We start from the raw sequence: 14,392 nt of genomic DNA on the forward strand, positions 1-14,392 counted from the left end.
CACCATTTCTGGATTTTTCACCCACTCCTGGTTTTGGCTTACAAATACCGGGGTAAAATAGTGAACGTGCCTTTTGCATGGTACTTTCTGGGCATTGATTGGTTGTGTCAGTAACTGCTGCCCAGTGGGGTCAGTGGGATCCCTTTAACTGGAGCAACAGGACATAAAGAGAGTGGAGCAGAATTTTTAAGAAATATTTAACAGGAATATTTGGATTGTGAAAATTAACTATTGTTTAAATGAGGTTTTCTGTGTCGCTTCATTGGGGGACACAGGAACCAATGAGGCTTTCGGTAAGCAACCAAAAATCCTGTTTTCTCAGTGTGAAAATTTCAAAATTACTATTTTTAGTACAGAGTGTTCTATGTAAAAATAAAATACATAATTGTCTGATTGCTTTCCTGTAACAGCTGGCCACAGATAGCAATACTGCTAAAATAAATAATTCCTACTGGCCCTCTGGCACTGTATCGCTAATGCTCTTTGCTGGTATGTGGTTTACATTGGCTGCAGCCATCACAACCTTTATACTACTCATAACGGCTGCAGCTAATCACTGGCCTCGGTGGTGTTCTACTGCACACCATGGAGGTCAAGCATTGGCTAATAAACAGCATGCATACATACAGGGAAGTGTCATGGAAGCAGTGCGAGAACTGAGGATTTGTATAAATTCCAGCCTTAGTCACAGCTCATTTGTGTCTGGCAGATAATAATCTGGATAGATAGCCGGGAGCGGTCGCATTAGCAGCACTCCCGGTTGTAAGCTTTATCTCCCCAAGATACTGCGTGGGACACTCGTTATATTGGACTACGACGGATGAGGGAGTATACTTTTGCTTTTTTATTTTATTTTTATTACAGAAGATTGAGGGCTTCGCTTTGGAATGGCAGAACAATAAAAAGATTGCAAAACTGTGTGGTGTTTTATTTCATTAAAAGACTTTTCAGTGTGTGTTTATCCGTTTAATTACTATAGGATTAGTAATGGAGAGGTGTCTTAGGGCCCCTTCACACTGTGCAATCAAAGTCTGAACGAGCGTTCGATTTGTGACGTTTATCCGTCCTCGTTCCGAGGTTGCAAAGTGTGACATGGCGTTACGATTTGCGACGCAGCCCAGCATCGTACGATGTGAAAGAAAGAGCAGAACTTTCTTTCGTCGTAAATGTCTCGCTGTGGCGGTCGAAATCGTAGTATGTGACGGCGGTCATACGAGCTCGTAATGCGACTACGTGGGTTGGGCTTCCGCATACCTGTCTCCTGATTGGGCGTGACGTTTTAGCACGCCCATGCTGGTAATACGTCACGCTCGGAGTCGTAGGACTATGGCGGTGTGAAGGGTAGCGTACGATTGCGACGCGTGACGTTCACATCGCAACTACGTCAGAAAAAGCGTTAACATCGTAGAGTGTGACCGCTGGCTACGAGCTCGTACTGCGATGTCGAATATGACGCAAATGCGTCGTAATCGTAGCAGAATCGACCAGTGTGAAGGGGCCCTTATTGACGCCTCTCCATTACTAAGCCGGCTTAATGTCAACTCACAATAGCAAGGTGACATTAACCCCTCTACCCTGCTTGCTACAGCTTCAGGGCAGGTGGGAAGAGCTGGGCAAAGCACCAGAATTGGCGCATCTAATGGATGTGCCTTTTCTGGGCAGCTGTGGGCTGCTGTTTTTATGCCTGGGGGGTGTTATATCTATGGCCCCTTACCAGTCTGAATACCAGCCCCCAGCTGTGAGCTGGTTGTTAAAAAGGGGAACGACCCCACGCCGCTTTTTTACATTATTTATTTAAACAAAAAAAAAAAGTGTGAGTACTCCCATCCGTCGCTCCTGCTATCACTGTAATTGGCGGCTGTAGGTGTCAGAGGATGGGATCAGTAGTCCTATCAACTGACACCAGTGATGGGTGGTGAAGTTTACACCTCGATCACAGCTGAGCGCTCCCGCTGTCTTCTGACCAGCAGGGATTTCCCCACCGATCAGAAGGGGGGTTTGCCGCACTGTCATGCATATGACAACGTGTCAAACACTGTATTGTCCAGCCTCCCATTCAAGTGAATGGGGATCGGGTCCGCTCTGCTGGATGACAGGCTGCATGGACGCATCATGCAGCCTGCCATCTAGATGTAGCAGAGCCGAGTGTGACGTCACATCCGGCTCTCCTTGACTTTTCTGCAGCAAATACGCTACAAGAAAAGTCAACCTTATTTGCAGTGTTTTTTTTTCACCATCCATTCAAGGCAATGGGTGGAAAATGCTGGAAAAACTCTGAAAGAAGTGACATGCTCTATGTCCAAAAAACACAGCAAAGCACAAAAAACTGATCACACAAAATAAACATTGTGTGTACATGAGATTTCTGAAATATCTTAGGCTTTGCTGGTACTGTAAAAAGCAGCTGAAACGTGACATAAAAAAGGAGCAAAAATGCCCTATGTGAACTTACCCTTATGCTAGTTTCACACTAGCGTTTTGAGGAGCTGCCGAGGGCTGCGGACTTCCTCCGTGAAGCCCTGCCCTCGGCCGCACCTCCGCCGCTAGCTCCGCCTACTTCTGCATGTGGCCTGCGTACCTATCTTTAACATTATGTATGCAGGTCGTGCCGCTTTTTGCGGATGCTTCCGCATGCGTCGTTTTGATGATGCGGAGAGAAAAAAGAAATTGCTACAAGCTGCGTCCTACACTGGTCGCCACATTGTCAAAACGACGCATGCGGAAGCATCCACATACAGCGGCACGACCTGCATACCTAATGTTAAAGATAGGTACGCAGGCTGCATGCAGAAGCAGGCGGAGCTAGCGGTGGAGGTGCGGCTGAGGGCGGGGCTTCATGGAGGAAGTCCGCAGCCCCTCAAAACGCTAATGTGAAATGGGCCTTAGAAAGGTTTCCTGTCACCTTACTGAAAGGTACCAGAGAGAATGAACTTTATTCCTCACAGGTGCTGCTAGCATTTTCTCCCAGTAGCCGCACTTTTTAGCCTAAAACTATTAAAGGGAACCTGTCAACAGTTTTGGCCGATATACGATACGGCCATCACCTTTCAGGGCTTATATATGGCACTCCGGCGCAGGTGTACTTATCTGCCCTGTACTCCTGGCATAGATTGAAAAATCTTTTTGCTATGCTTTCTTCTGTCATGTGTTTGGCTATTCATTATCTGCCCTGTTGAGGGCAGACCAAAGTACTGCAGTGCGCAGGCGCTGGGAAAGGTCAGAAAGGCCCGGCGCCTGCACACTGCAGTACTTTGCTCTGCCCTCAACAGGGCAGATAAGTATGCCTGCACAGGAGCGTGAAGCCGAGGAGACTGTGAATGATGCAGGATCACGTCATCCACAAGAAGCAAACAGGAGGAAGGCGATCATAAGATGGGAGGCGCTGGACCTGTGACGCCTGTCGGACCGCACCGCAGGTGAGTATAATAAAACTTCTTTTTCTCCTTTGCCTCATTGGGGGACACAGACCGTGGGTGTATGTTGCTGCCAATAGGAGGCTGACACTAAGTGATACAAAAAAGTTAGCTCCTCCTCAGCAGTATACACCTTCCTGCTGGCTCTCAGCTAACCAGTTCATGCTTAGTGTCTTAGGAGGCACAGGTCTGGTTTCCAGACTTCCCGGTTTTTCTTTTCTTTTTCACCATGGAAGACGAGACAGGGGCAACGGACCCTTTTGAAGGGGTCCAATCTCCCCTAACCAACAACGGGCGAGCACATGGAGTGTCGCCTCCACGTATCCTCTACCGCAACGTGGGACAATATGCCGGACTCAGCCCTGACCACCCTAAGGTAACGAAACCCTAGGCTGTACTGGCGCATATGGACAGTCCGTGCAGCCCCCACTGCATCACCAATGCTCAGACAACGGTGATGGAAGGAGGCAGACGGTCCTTCTCATCCCCTGAAGGGAAGATGGAGCTAGGGTGCCTGCACCGTCCTTTATACAGCCCCCCTCTAACCTTAATCTCTGAAGCCATGCGAGGTGAGGGGCTGGGAGGGCTCCTGCTGTGGCACAGTTTTTCCCCTGCCATTCAAGATGGGAAGCCTCGCTCCAGCCCTGTGCCCGTGTTCTCGGGCGGGTGCTGGGAGTTTCCTGCTGCTGGCAGCGCCAGGCCGTGGGCCGAGATCCTGTTCCTGCCTCCCTCTTCCGGGTCCGCCCCCTCCATACTCGGGCGGGCCTCTGATAACTTAGTCCCCGGCTTCTGGTGCGGTTAGGCCGCAGGCGGAAGTCCCGCCCCTTTTAGCCGTGTCATCTTCTGGCAGCTCCGCCCCCTCATCCTTGGGCGGATGCCGGGGGGAAAAATTTAGCCTCCGATAGGCCGCGAGTCGGAACGCCGCCATTTCCAGTGGGACCATCCACCAATTGGGCGCATTTTTTATATGGGAAATCACTGATGCTTCCTCCTGTGACAGGTTCCACAGGACAGCCGGAGACACAGGACTGGGGTAAGTGCTACTCCCCCCACCCTGGTGGCTGCAATATATATATTCCTGCAGCTTATCCAAATTCTGATTATAACAGCAGCAGGTCCAGCATGTCTAGAAGGACCAAATCTCATACGCTTTTATATATGCCGCATGTGTGGTCTGTCGGTCCACTTTTCTGCTTGCCCAGAGTAATCGTTTCTGTGAGGCCTGCAGTTCCGAGCGCGCTCAGGAGCCCTCCCCTGCAACTCAGCCCAGTGTGTCAGGAGCAGAAAGCGTAGTCTTCCCCCTGGAATGGGCTTTGTCTTTGTCGCAATCTATGGCGTCCCTAACAAAGGCAATCGAGTTCCTTCAGACCCCACCTGGGTCCAGGGGCAGCGGTCATCTGACTCACAGGAGCCTCCGGCCTGCAGGGGCCACTCTCACTAGGCGGAGGAAACGAACCCACACCGTGTCTCCCGGTCCGTCGGGTGCATCTGCATCCCTGAGTTCCGTCTCTCGTTCACCCTCACCAGCGGATATTTGTGAACATGGTTCGGAGTATGATTCTGAAGGGTCCCTCAATTTAGAGGCGCCTGATTACTAGGAGTCAGTAGACAGCCTCATTGAAGCAGTCAACCAAAACCTGGGGGTAGAGGTCGTACCCACCTTGGCTTCCAGTCATAAGATGTCTTTTAAGCAGCCCCATAGAGTTTTTGTTCTCATCCTGAGTTTGAGGATTTAGTACAGCGTCGCTGGGAGAGGCCGGATAGGCATTCTCGGGGCAGAGTGTTCTTAATGCAAATATCCTTTCGCCCCGGAGTTCCGTAGGAAGTGGGCGGAATCCCCTTCGGTAGACCCTCCCGTATCTCATTTGGCTTCTAAAGATGTTATTACCCATTCCTAATGGTTCTTCTATTAGGGATCCAACCGATCGACTTATAGAAGGCCTGGTGCGTTCAGTATTTGAGGCCTCAGGCTCAACCCTCTCACCCTCTTTTGTGGCATCTTGGGTGGCCAAGGCCATATCCTGATCAGAGTCTTTGAGGAGAGCTCAACAGAATAAGGATCTGCCATCAGAGGTGACCGGGATTTCGAATCAGGTTGCCCTAGCAGGTAACTATCTGATTAATGCATTCTTGGATGAAGTCTCTTACTGCTCTGCTCTATCAGAGCGGCCGATTATTCGGCGAAAAATTGGATCAGCTCATTTCTGATAACACAGGAGGAGAAAGCAAGGTTTAGGCAGCATTTCGTCGCCAGTTTTAAGTCTTTTCAGGTGGATCACAGTGGCAAACCCCGCTGGCCCAGGTTGATCTAATCAAGACAGAGATCGTCAGATCTCTTACAGAGCCAACGCATTGGGAAAAACGCGGTTACAACAGCCTAAATCAGAAGGATCTAAGTCCCACAGATTTTCGGCCAAATATCTGGAGGCAGGCTCAGGTCGACACCGACATATCATTTTTTTTTTCAGCCAATATGCAAACACGTGGAGTATCCCCTCCACTTATACCTCACTACGATGTGAGATGCCATGCCTGGTCTGATTCTTAGGGGTGACGGGTCCTTTTAAAGGGCACCGATCTCCCCACACCATCAATAGACGAGCACATGGAGTGTCTCCTCCATGTATACTCCTCTGCGGCCAGACCTAACACCGTAACCAGCCCTGTCCACCCGGAGACCTGAACTCTGTGGATGTACAATGGTAACCCTTTTTTGGCATGCAAGCACTCCGCTCTGCATAACCACTATTTAGCAGAGGAGGCAAGAAGGCGGACGATCCCTCTCCACTTCCCTGTTAAGAGGATGGTGGATCAAGGGTTTATCATTTTAAATCCGCACTGTCAAAAGAGAGCGGAGGTTGCATGACACTGCTTTTTCTGACCGTCTGGATGCAGCCGGTCATTCTGTCTCTCGGCAGATTAACCGGGGAAAATCCCACGGTCTGTGTCCCCCAATGAGGCGAAGGAGAAATAGGGATTTTTGTGTACTCACAGTAAAATCCTTTTCTCCGAGCCAATCATTGGGGGACACAGCTCCCACCCTGTTATTAGCTTCTGCTTGTTTTGTAAATTGACATGCTATACTCTCGTATGTTGTTGTTGATTTCCTACTGCTTTTGCACCGAACTAGATAGCGGAGAGCCAGCAGGAAGGTGTATACTGCTGTGGAGGAGTTAACTTTTTTTTGTATCACTTAGTGTCAGCCTCCTATTGGCAGCAGCATAAACCCACGGTCTGTGTCCCCCAATGAATGGCTCGGAGAAAAGGATTGTACGGTGAGTACACAAAAATCCCTATTTCAGTTCTTCCAGATCGAGTTGGGGGCTTATATATAGCATTATAGAATGCTGTATATCAGCCCTGAAAGGTGATTGCCATATCTTATAACTGCTGACTGGTTCCCTTTAAGCTACACGTTATCTGATGTGACATGTTCCTTTTTAAACGGAGGCCTCAATATTGGCAAATCCACTGGCATTTGTAGTTCATGGGAACGTAGGGACGGATTGCACAATCAGTTAAAACTGCTTGGGGGGGGGACTAGCAATACACAATTTTTTTTTTTTTTTAAACCTCTGGACCAAGACTAGAGTACAAAATGTCGTTCTTAGTAAATTTCCCTGATACGTGCTGCTCATACCTAAACTTTACTAAATGATTTTCATAATGGATTTCAGCTCTGGAGCAAGTCTTGAAACTTGCTCCAAGGAAGAAAAAAAAGCAGGAGGGAAGTCATACAACGGCCTGAGATCACATTATTCTTCAGGTACAGCTAACATCTTATTCTGAAAAGTTGCTTGAAAGTACAATTACCCTACATCAAATTACAGTCTAAACAACGTGAACCCCATTCGGTCATATGTAATATTATATAACGGTAAGTTGTGTCCACAGTTAATGCAGTAACGGCATCACATTTTGCACTATTGTCCTCTTCCGTGTGCCCATTTCTGTTTTGAATTCTTAGAGTAACCTGCATTTACACTATCGATGGTGAAACATAATTCACAACCACACAGTCCTGATATTTTACATTATTAACATCCTTTATGTACAGAGAAACATCGCAGTATTAGAAATGGAATTAATTACAGACAGGTCTCCAGTTTCTCAGGAGCAGTAAGGCACGTGATGTGTGGCCCAGGACAGGAGCGTGCTAGGATTAGAACAATTACTGTAAACAATGTGGAACTCCTATAAAGTTTTTATAAAAGTCCTATACTGTCCTGAAGCTGGAAGGAGTTATACACAGAGCAGAAGTAGTGTCACAAGTCTTACTATTGTGTTCTGCGGTATCGCCAACACTTTATTCCTGACCGTCATGTACAATTGTTTGTGTTGTCAATTCATTGTTTATTTTGAAAACTTATTCTAACTGATGTAACCATAAAATGTGTATTACCAAGAGGTCCCCTTTATAGGGTGCTATGTTAAAAGGGGGTCGTTGGCTGCCACATGGCGACTGATTACGGACACCCACTAGTTCCCATTTTTCAGTGTTAAATTTCTAAGCTATTTTGCCTGTGGTCTGTAATCGCAGTGCTGTCCTGTTTGCATGTCACCGGCTATGGGTCGTGCACGTCCATTCATATACTCTATCAATACAATCAGTGATAAAAACTTCCAAAAAGATAACACATTGGTGGCAAAACAATAAGAAAAGAGGGCTGCTTGCCATTTTCACGTCTTGTTCAGACCTGGCGTACATTTGATTTTCTCACTTTTGAAAATGTGAAAAATGTATTAAGGGACCTGTGTCTTGTAAGAAGTTTTCAAATAGGAAAAAGACTAGACACTCTGTGCCACCTATTGGAGCTGGGTCCTAAGGGCTCGCTCACGTGAGCGTATACATCGGACGAGTGCTATCTGATAACACCGGGCCAATGTTATTCATCGGGGCAGTGGCGATGTCCAATTTTTTCACAAACAATCTGTTCGTGAAGAGAATCGCAGCATATTATGCTTTCACTTTGAAATCAGATGCCACTCACTCGTTCAAGTCTATAGGAGCATGGAAAACATAGGACTGCACTCAGATGACATCCAAGTACAGTCCGATTTCCGTAGAGTCACAGAATGGGATCATATTATGTGGATACTCTGATCAAAGTATCATTAGCATAATCATCCCTATTCTCTCAGATGAAAGAATCTTCCGTTGTGTGAACGAGCCCGAAAAGTCAATATCGTCCCTTTATAGGGCCTTGCTCCATCACTTAGGATACAAAGCCAAACTAGGAACTTTATTTAAAGGGTTGATATTGGCTGCTAGGATCGCTACTTCCAATAGGTGGCCCTAGTGTTCTAGTCCTCCATCTCTGAACAGAATATTTGCATATTTAAGTTCCCAAGGGAGCTTTGCAGGGGCCTATAATCACCAAATGTTCTCCCTAGAGACCTTGTAACAAGTCCAATATTTTACAGTCCAGTTGTTTTTGTTGAAAATAAAACAGGCATTTTATTTCTAATCACCCCCATTTTGCAGAGAAAATTGCAAAATATTAAAGAGGATGTCCACCGATGGGGACAATATTCTTTTTAGCTTAGAAGCATGCAGTTTTGATTAAAAATATATTTTTTGCGATACGGTTTCATTAAATTTTGCCCCATTTCTCTCCTATAGCTTCTGCCTTTCACCGTCTTTTGATGGCTGTAGAATGAGTTAACTGAATGTTCGTCAGTGAGCTCATTCTGGCAGTCTAATGGGAGCGTTTCTGACTCGGTCTTTTGAGCTCCTCCCAACTGATTTATGACTACTTTAAACCATAGTTAAATGTTGGGAAATAAAGAGCTGGGGTAAGAAAAATTTAATGAACCCAAATTTCAAAAGTGATTTTCTAGCCCCATTTACATGTGTTTAAGAAAAGAATTGTCCCCAGATGTGGCCAACTCCTGAGAATTTACAAAGGGTAAACGAAAAACGGATATGAAGGAATGGTCCCTTTAAGGAAAATATAATGATGGCTGCCTAGACTCATTCTGACATTGCCTGCCACATTGTAGTGGTAAAACACCCCGTGCTTCTCATGCCTGATATTAGTACATTAGTACATAGCATGGGCACAGCTCAGACATCCGCAGTTGGCGTGTTCTCCAGCACTCGCTGCGGGCCGGCCTTGCAGGGTGACCCCATGGGTGTCATCAGTTTTCTTCTGGTCATTTTTGAAGATCTGAGAGTAAAAACTTTCACTTAAGAGATTAAAAAAAGGCAAAGAACAGGATGAGGGATGAGCAGGGAGCCGTCAGTCAGGCCATGGTTAAGGCCTAGACCCGCCACCACTCCAGGTCCTTCACTACACAGTGCTGCTACTATAGTGCAAATCCTGCAGTAAGGACAGCGCTAGCACCATGCCCTTAGTTCTACACGTTAGTTTCCAGTGCCAGCAGTCGCCCCATACGCTCCATGTTCTTCTCTATTGTAGCTTTGCATGTTATTTCTTTTGCGCATTCCAGGGGGAACCAGCCTCGTTCTCCATCCCTCAGCCTCTCACCCTCATACCATCCTGTGGACCAAATGACAATAAAGGAATTTTGTTATTAATAAGAACTGAGGAGTAAGATGACGTTACACACCGAAGGACAGATTTGTAACATGGTGTGGGGCAGTAGCCATAGTACTCCTCTCTTACGCTGCAGCACATTACATGAAGATGGGGGTCCTGGCTGGGTTTGTGGACTTCATCTACAGCAGAGGTGTCAAACTGCATTCCTCGAGGGCCGCCAACAGGTCATGTTTTCAGGATTTTCTTAGCATTCCACAAGGTGCTGGAATCATTCTGTGCAGGTGATTAAATTATCACCTGTGCAATACAAGGAAATCCTGAAAACATGACCTGTTGGCGGCCCTCGAGGAATGCAGTTTGACGCCTCTGATCTACGCACTCTCTATGCACTTGCAGGCCGCATGATACTGTCAACTTCCGCTGGCCAGGACCAGATATTGGGAAGTTCAGTGAGGCAGACCACCACCACTCAGAAATAGTCTTTTACTCAACATTAACTTGGTGGGAACTATGTACTATAGATAGCGGGTGTAGAACTCCAAGAATGTTTCTTTCACAATACGGAGCATCTTCACACACATTCTCTATACCTCTTCAAGGTTACGTGTTCCTGCCTCACATGTCTGTCCTCAGAGTCCAATATCCAACTTGCGGTTTCACGTCCTCTTCCCTCTTAATGCAACTAGTTTGCCAATATGGCCGCTACTTAGTGTGCTTGCGGACGCCTTGGAACTACCTTAGTCTTACATTCTCAGTTCTGCCCTGGCCTGTTATTTCTGAGTTATAAACTTAGAGGCGTACTGCTGGATGTCCTTTAGCAGGACCCGTCTCCAGTGCATCACCCTGTCCTTCGATCACTTCTCCTTTCTTTACTCCGGATCACTCTATCCACTGTCTTGGTCTCCACTAGCGAACAGCGAGTATGCTCGTTGCTTGGATGGTCTCCGAGTATTTGTTAGTGTTCGGAGATTTAGTTTTTGTCACCTCAGCTGAATGATTTACGGCTGCTAGACAGGCTGAATACATGTGGGAATTCCCTAGCAACCAGGCAACCCCCACATGTACTCAGCCTGGCTAATAGCCGTAAATCATGCAGCTGAGGTGACAAAAACGAAATCTCTGAACACTAACAAATACTCGGAGACCACCCGAGCAACGAGTATACTCACTCATCACTAGTCTCCACTCACATCAGGGAAACCCTCATCATGTGGCTCTGCTGATTAGTTGGACCTTAGGTTCGTGTCTGGGACAAGCTTGGCCCGATTTGACTTCCTGACAGGGAATTGTCTCGTTCCCTTCACCTTAGCCTCTCCCATTCCGGGCTAGTCCTAAGCATTAACCCTAGCTCTCCCACTTTAGGCTAGTCCCAAGCATTAACCCTAGCTCACCCTACTGCTGGATAAAATACAACTCATCACTAATAACACATGTCACAATACACATTACACATCAATATACATTGTTAATACAAGTCTTCAAGGAGGAACATAGGCAGTATATCCATCTCCTTCCATATTCAGAGAGGAGACAAAAATGAAGAGACCCATAGTAACAGAAAAGGCGACTGGGTTACCCTCAAAGGTATCTGCCACACAGATTTTTCACATGGACGTCAGCTGATATTCCATGCTGTAAGCCTTGCCAAAACCCAATGTAGTTCAGTTCACCTATTGAAGCCAGTCCTGCCTGAACTCATCCAGCATCACGGTGCTTATTCCAGCAGAATGTGGCTTATCCATGTGCAGACACGGCAGTGCAAAGCCACAGCAACCAAAGAGAAACAGGAACAGGGTCAGTGTCTGTTTTCTGCTGTAACACAAGTTAGATTTTTCCATTTTAAAACCTCACTGATCAAGATGATCGACACAAGTAATCTACTGCCCTATAGATCCCTCATTACGAGGCAGCGGGCACAGAGTACACTGCTGGCCGCCTCAGCAAGGACCCTGCGTATACTACTAAGTAGAGTGGTCTCAAGCCTTTGAGGCTTGCAGTTTCACAGTACTTAAAGCACCAGTTTGCCTTTCTAAGTGAATGCTGGGAGTTTTAGTTCTACAAAAGCTAGCGTTCCAAGGAGACCTTTTTCACCATTCTGTTGTAGCGATATGAAGGCTGATTCGTCAGGACTATCATGTAGTGCACACTTGCGCTCAGCCAGTATTGCTGCAGTTGAATTTGCTGAATTTATTAAGAGCTCGGCGTCTCCTCTGAGTGGCTTGGGCCTCCGTGCTCATAGACTGGAGTAGCATTTCTGGAGTACAAAATACTGGCACTAGTGATGAGCGGGCGTGCTCGGATAAGGTGTTATCTAAGCATGCTTGTGTCCTAATCAAGTATTTTCAGGATGTTCTAAAAAAAAAATGCTCGAGTCCCTGTTACTGCATGTTTCATGGCTGTTCAACAGTCATAACACATGCGGGGATTGTCTAATAAACAGGCTATCCCTGCATGTGTTACAGTTGTTGAACAGCCATGAAACATGCAGTAGCAGGGACTCGAGCACGCCGGAAATACTCAAACGAGTGTGCTCGCTCATCACTAACTGGCACATGTGATGACTGATGGGTGAGCCTGCCAACACCCTCTTCAGTGCTGCCCATTTAAACTGGCATAAAAACTCAAAACATTTTGGTGCAAGTACAATGTAGTGACTTTTCAAAACCTTTAGTCACTTTTCTGGCATAAAAGCTTTCATGCATCGGCCTCATGGGCTTCAGAATTTTACTCCACCCAATCTAAAAATTTTCTCCTTCAATCAAGGGGGCAATAAAAGCAATTCCTTTCTGTGGGCATTTATTCCCCACCCCCGAGGCTGCCCAATCATAAGGCAGTGTGTCACAGGGGGACAAAAGGCAAGAGCAAACAAAGTTGATCAAACCTGGCCTTTTCAGAGCGATCTAGTGAGACTGAATGTGTCCCACCTGACCACGCTGAGAACTTCCATGGCTTCCTGATATTACTGCCCCAGGGAGCAGGAGAGCTGCAGCATTCCGCACCAGAGCAGAGTGCATCTCATGCATCGCTCGGGGTACGTCAGCACTCTCCTTATCTCCCAATACCCATGATAGGCCCAGAGCGATGTATGCGAAGAGCTCGGCTCACAGTGCTGGAGTGACAGTAAGGGATGGGAGTGAGAAGTTCTCCTCAAGTCTCACTAGATTGTGCTGAAAATGCCTGTTTTGACTTTCTCTGGGGTTGGAACTTTTTACCCTCTATGACACTATCCAATCATAAGAAAGCAGTTCAAAGACGGGAAAAAAAGAATTTGCGCTAATGCCCCCTTAGTTGATGAGTTATTCATGACAGTAAAAGGAATGCTAGGAAATCATGTTTAAAGGGAATCTGTCACCAGGTTCTTGCCACCTAATTTTAGAGCAGCATAATGAGACCCTCATTCCAGAAATGTGTCACTTAATGGGATGCTTGCTATAGTTATTCTTATTAGCAGATTATCAATAGAAGACTAGTAAACTTTCTGCCACATAGTCCTCCATATTTTGTAACTCTGTGTAACTGCACCCTCTCCACTGATTGGCAACTTTCTGTGAACACTGCGCATAGGCAGAAAGCGGCCAATCAGTGGTGCAGACGGGGTTTTGCAGAGCTCAGCGTTCAGAGAACTGGTAGATCTGCTGCTCTCAGATAGGGTAGCAGAAACCTGGTGACAGGTCCTCTTTACGTACTGGTTTCCTGTTTGTTTTCTAAACTTACCATCATTAACTTTCTGGTAAATCAGGACGACATCAGCAACCTGCAGAGATAGCTCATCTGGCTGCTTGGCGGTACAGGTCCGGATAATCTCCACTTGTGTCAAAGCTACAATAAAGAAGAAGAAACGTACGCTCGGACTTCAATTAATGTTAGAAAAATAAAATAGCTAACACATATATAGCCAAAGTATTGCACAGGGATTCAGTTTTCACATCTACAGTACTTCTGATAAGTTGGCTAATTATATATTATTATTATACATTATTCATCCCGGCTGTTTATATTCAGAAATTTTAATCAGCAGGGAGATGTTGAAATAAACTGCAAAATTACTTAGTGAACAAATGCTGGGTGAGAACAACCTTCTTGTTAAAGGGATTCTACAGAGATATAAAAAAAAAAACCTCACTATGAATAAATTCCTAAACACCTTTCATTAACATTTTACACTTGTTTTTATCTAGGCAGATAATCACTAAAGTAGTAATGTGGCCACCCTCGTGTTACACTGAGAGACGCTTGTCGGGAAGCTGACATATGCTCGTCTGAGCGAGTCCAATGGCTTTGTACCCAGTTTTTTGACGAGTCGTTGAAGCTGAAACGGAGCAGAAATCCTCCAAATCTTCATAAAAAAAAAAAAAAAAAAATTTACATTTCCGCTCAGTTTCCATTCTAAAAACTTTGCAAAAATGTTTTGTGTGCACACACCCGTGGTCTGAGTTTGGGATATTGGACTGAGCTTTCTAATTCATTTTTTTGGAG

At 46.2% G+C, this 14,392-nt stretch overlaps 1 protein-coding gene across 1 annotated transcript in view; it reads right to left on the reverse strand.

Annotated features, from left to right (window-relative positions):
* Window positions 1-7,435: 7,435 nt before the first annotated feature.
* ARHGEF26 (Rho guanine nucleotide exchange factor 26) overlaps window positions 7,436-14,392 on the reverse strand; it is a 153,927-nt gene continuing 146,970 nt past the window's right edge. Inside the window, exons 14-15 of the mRNA XM_077290718.1 lie at window positions 13,631-13,735; window positions 7,436-9,916 (exon numbers count right to left, since the gene is read on the reverse strand). Of these exons, the coding sequence (XP_077146833.1) occupies window positions 9,774-9,916; window positions 13,631-13,735 (248 nt within the window). The 3' untranslated portion in view covers window positions 7,436-9,773. The remainder of the gene's footprint in view (window positions 9,917-13,630; window positions 13,736-14,392) is intronic.

The sequence above is a fragment of the Ranitomeya variabilis genome, chromosome 2 (genome assembly GCF_051348905.1).
Source record: "Ranitomeya variabilis isolate aRanVar5 chromosome 2, aRanVar5.hap1, whole genome shotgun sequence".
NCBI lineage: Eukaryota > Metazoa > Chordata > Amphibia > Anura > Dendrobatidae > Ranitomeya > Ranitomeya variabilis.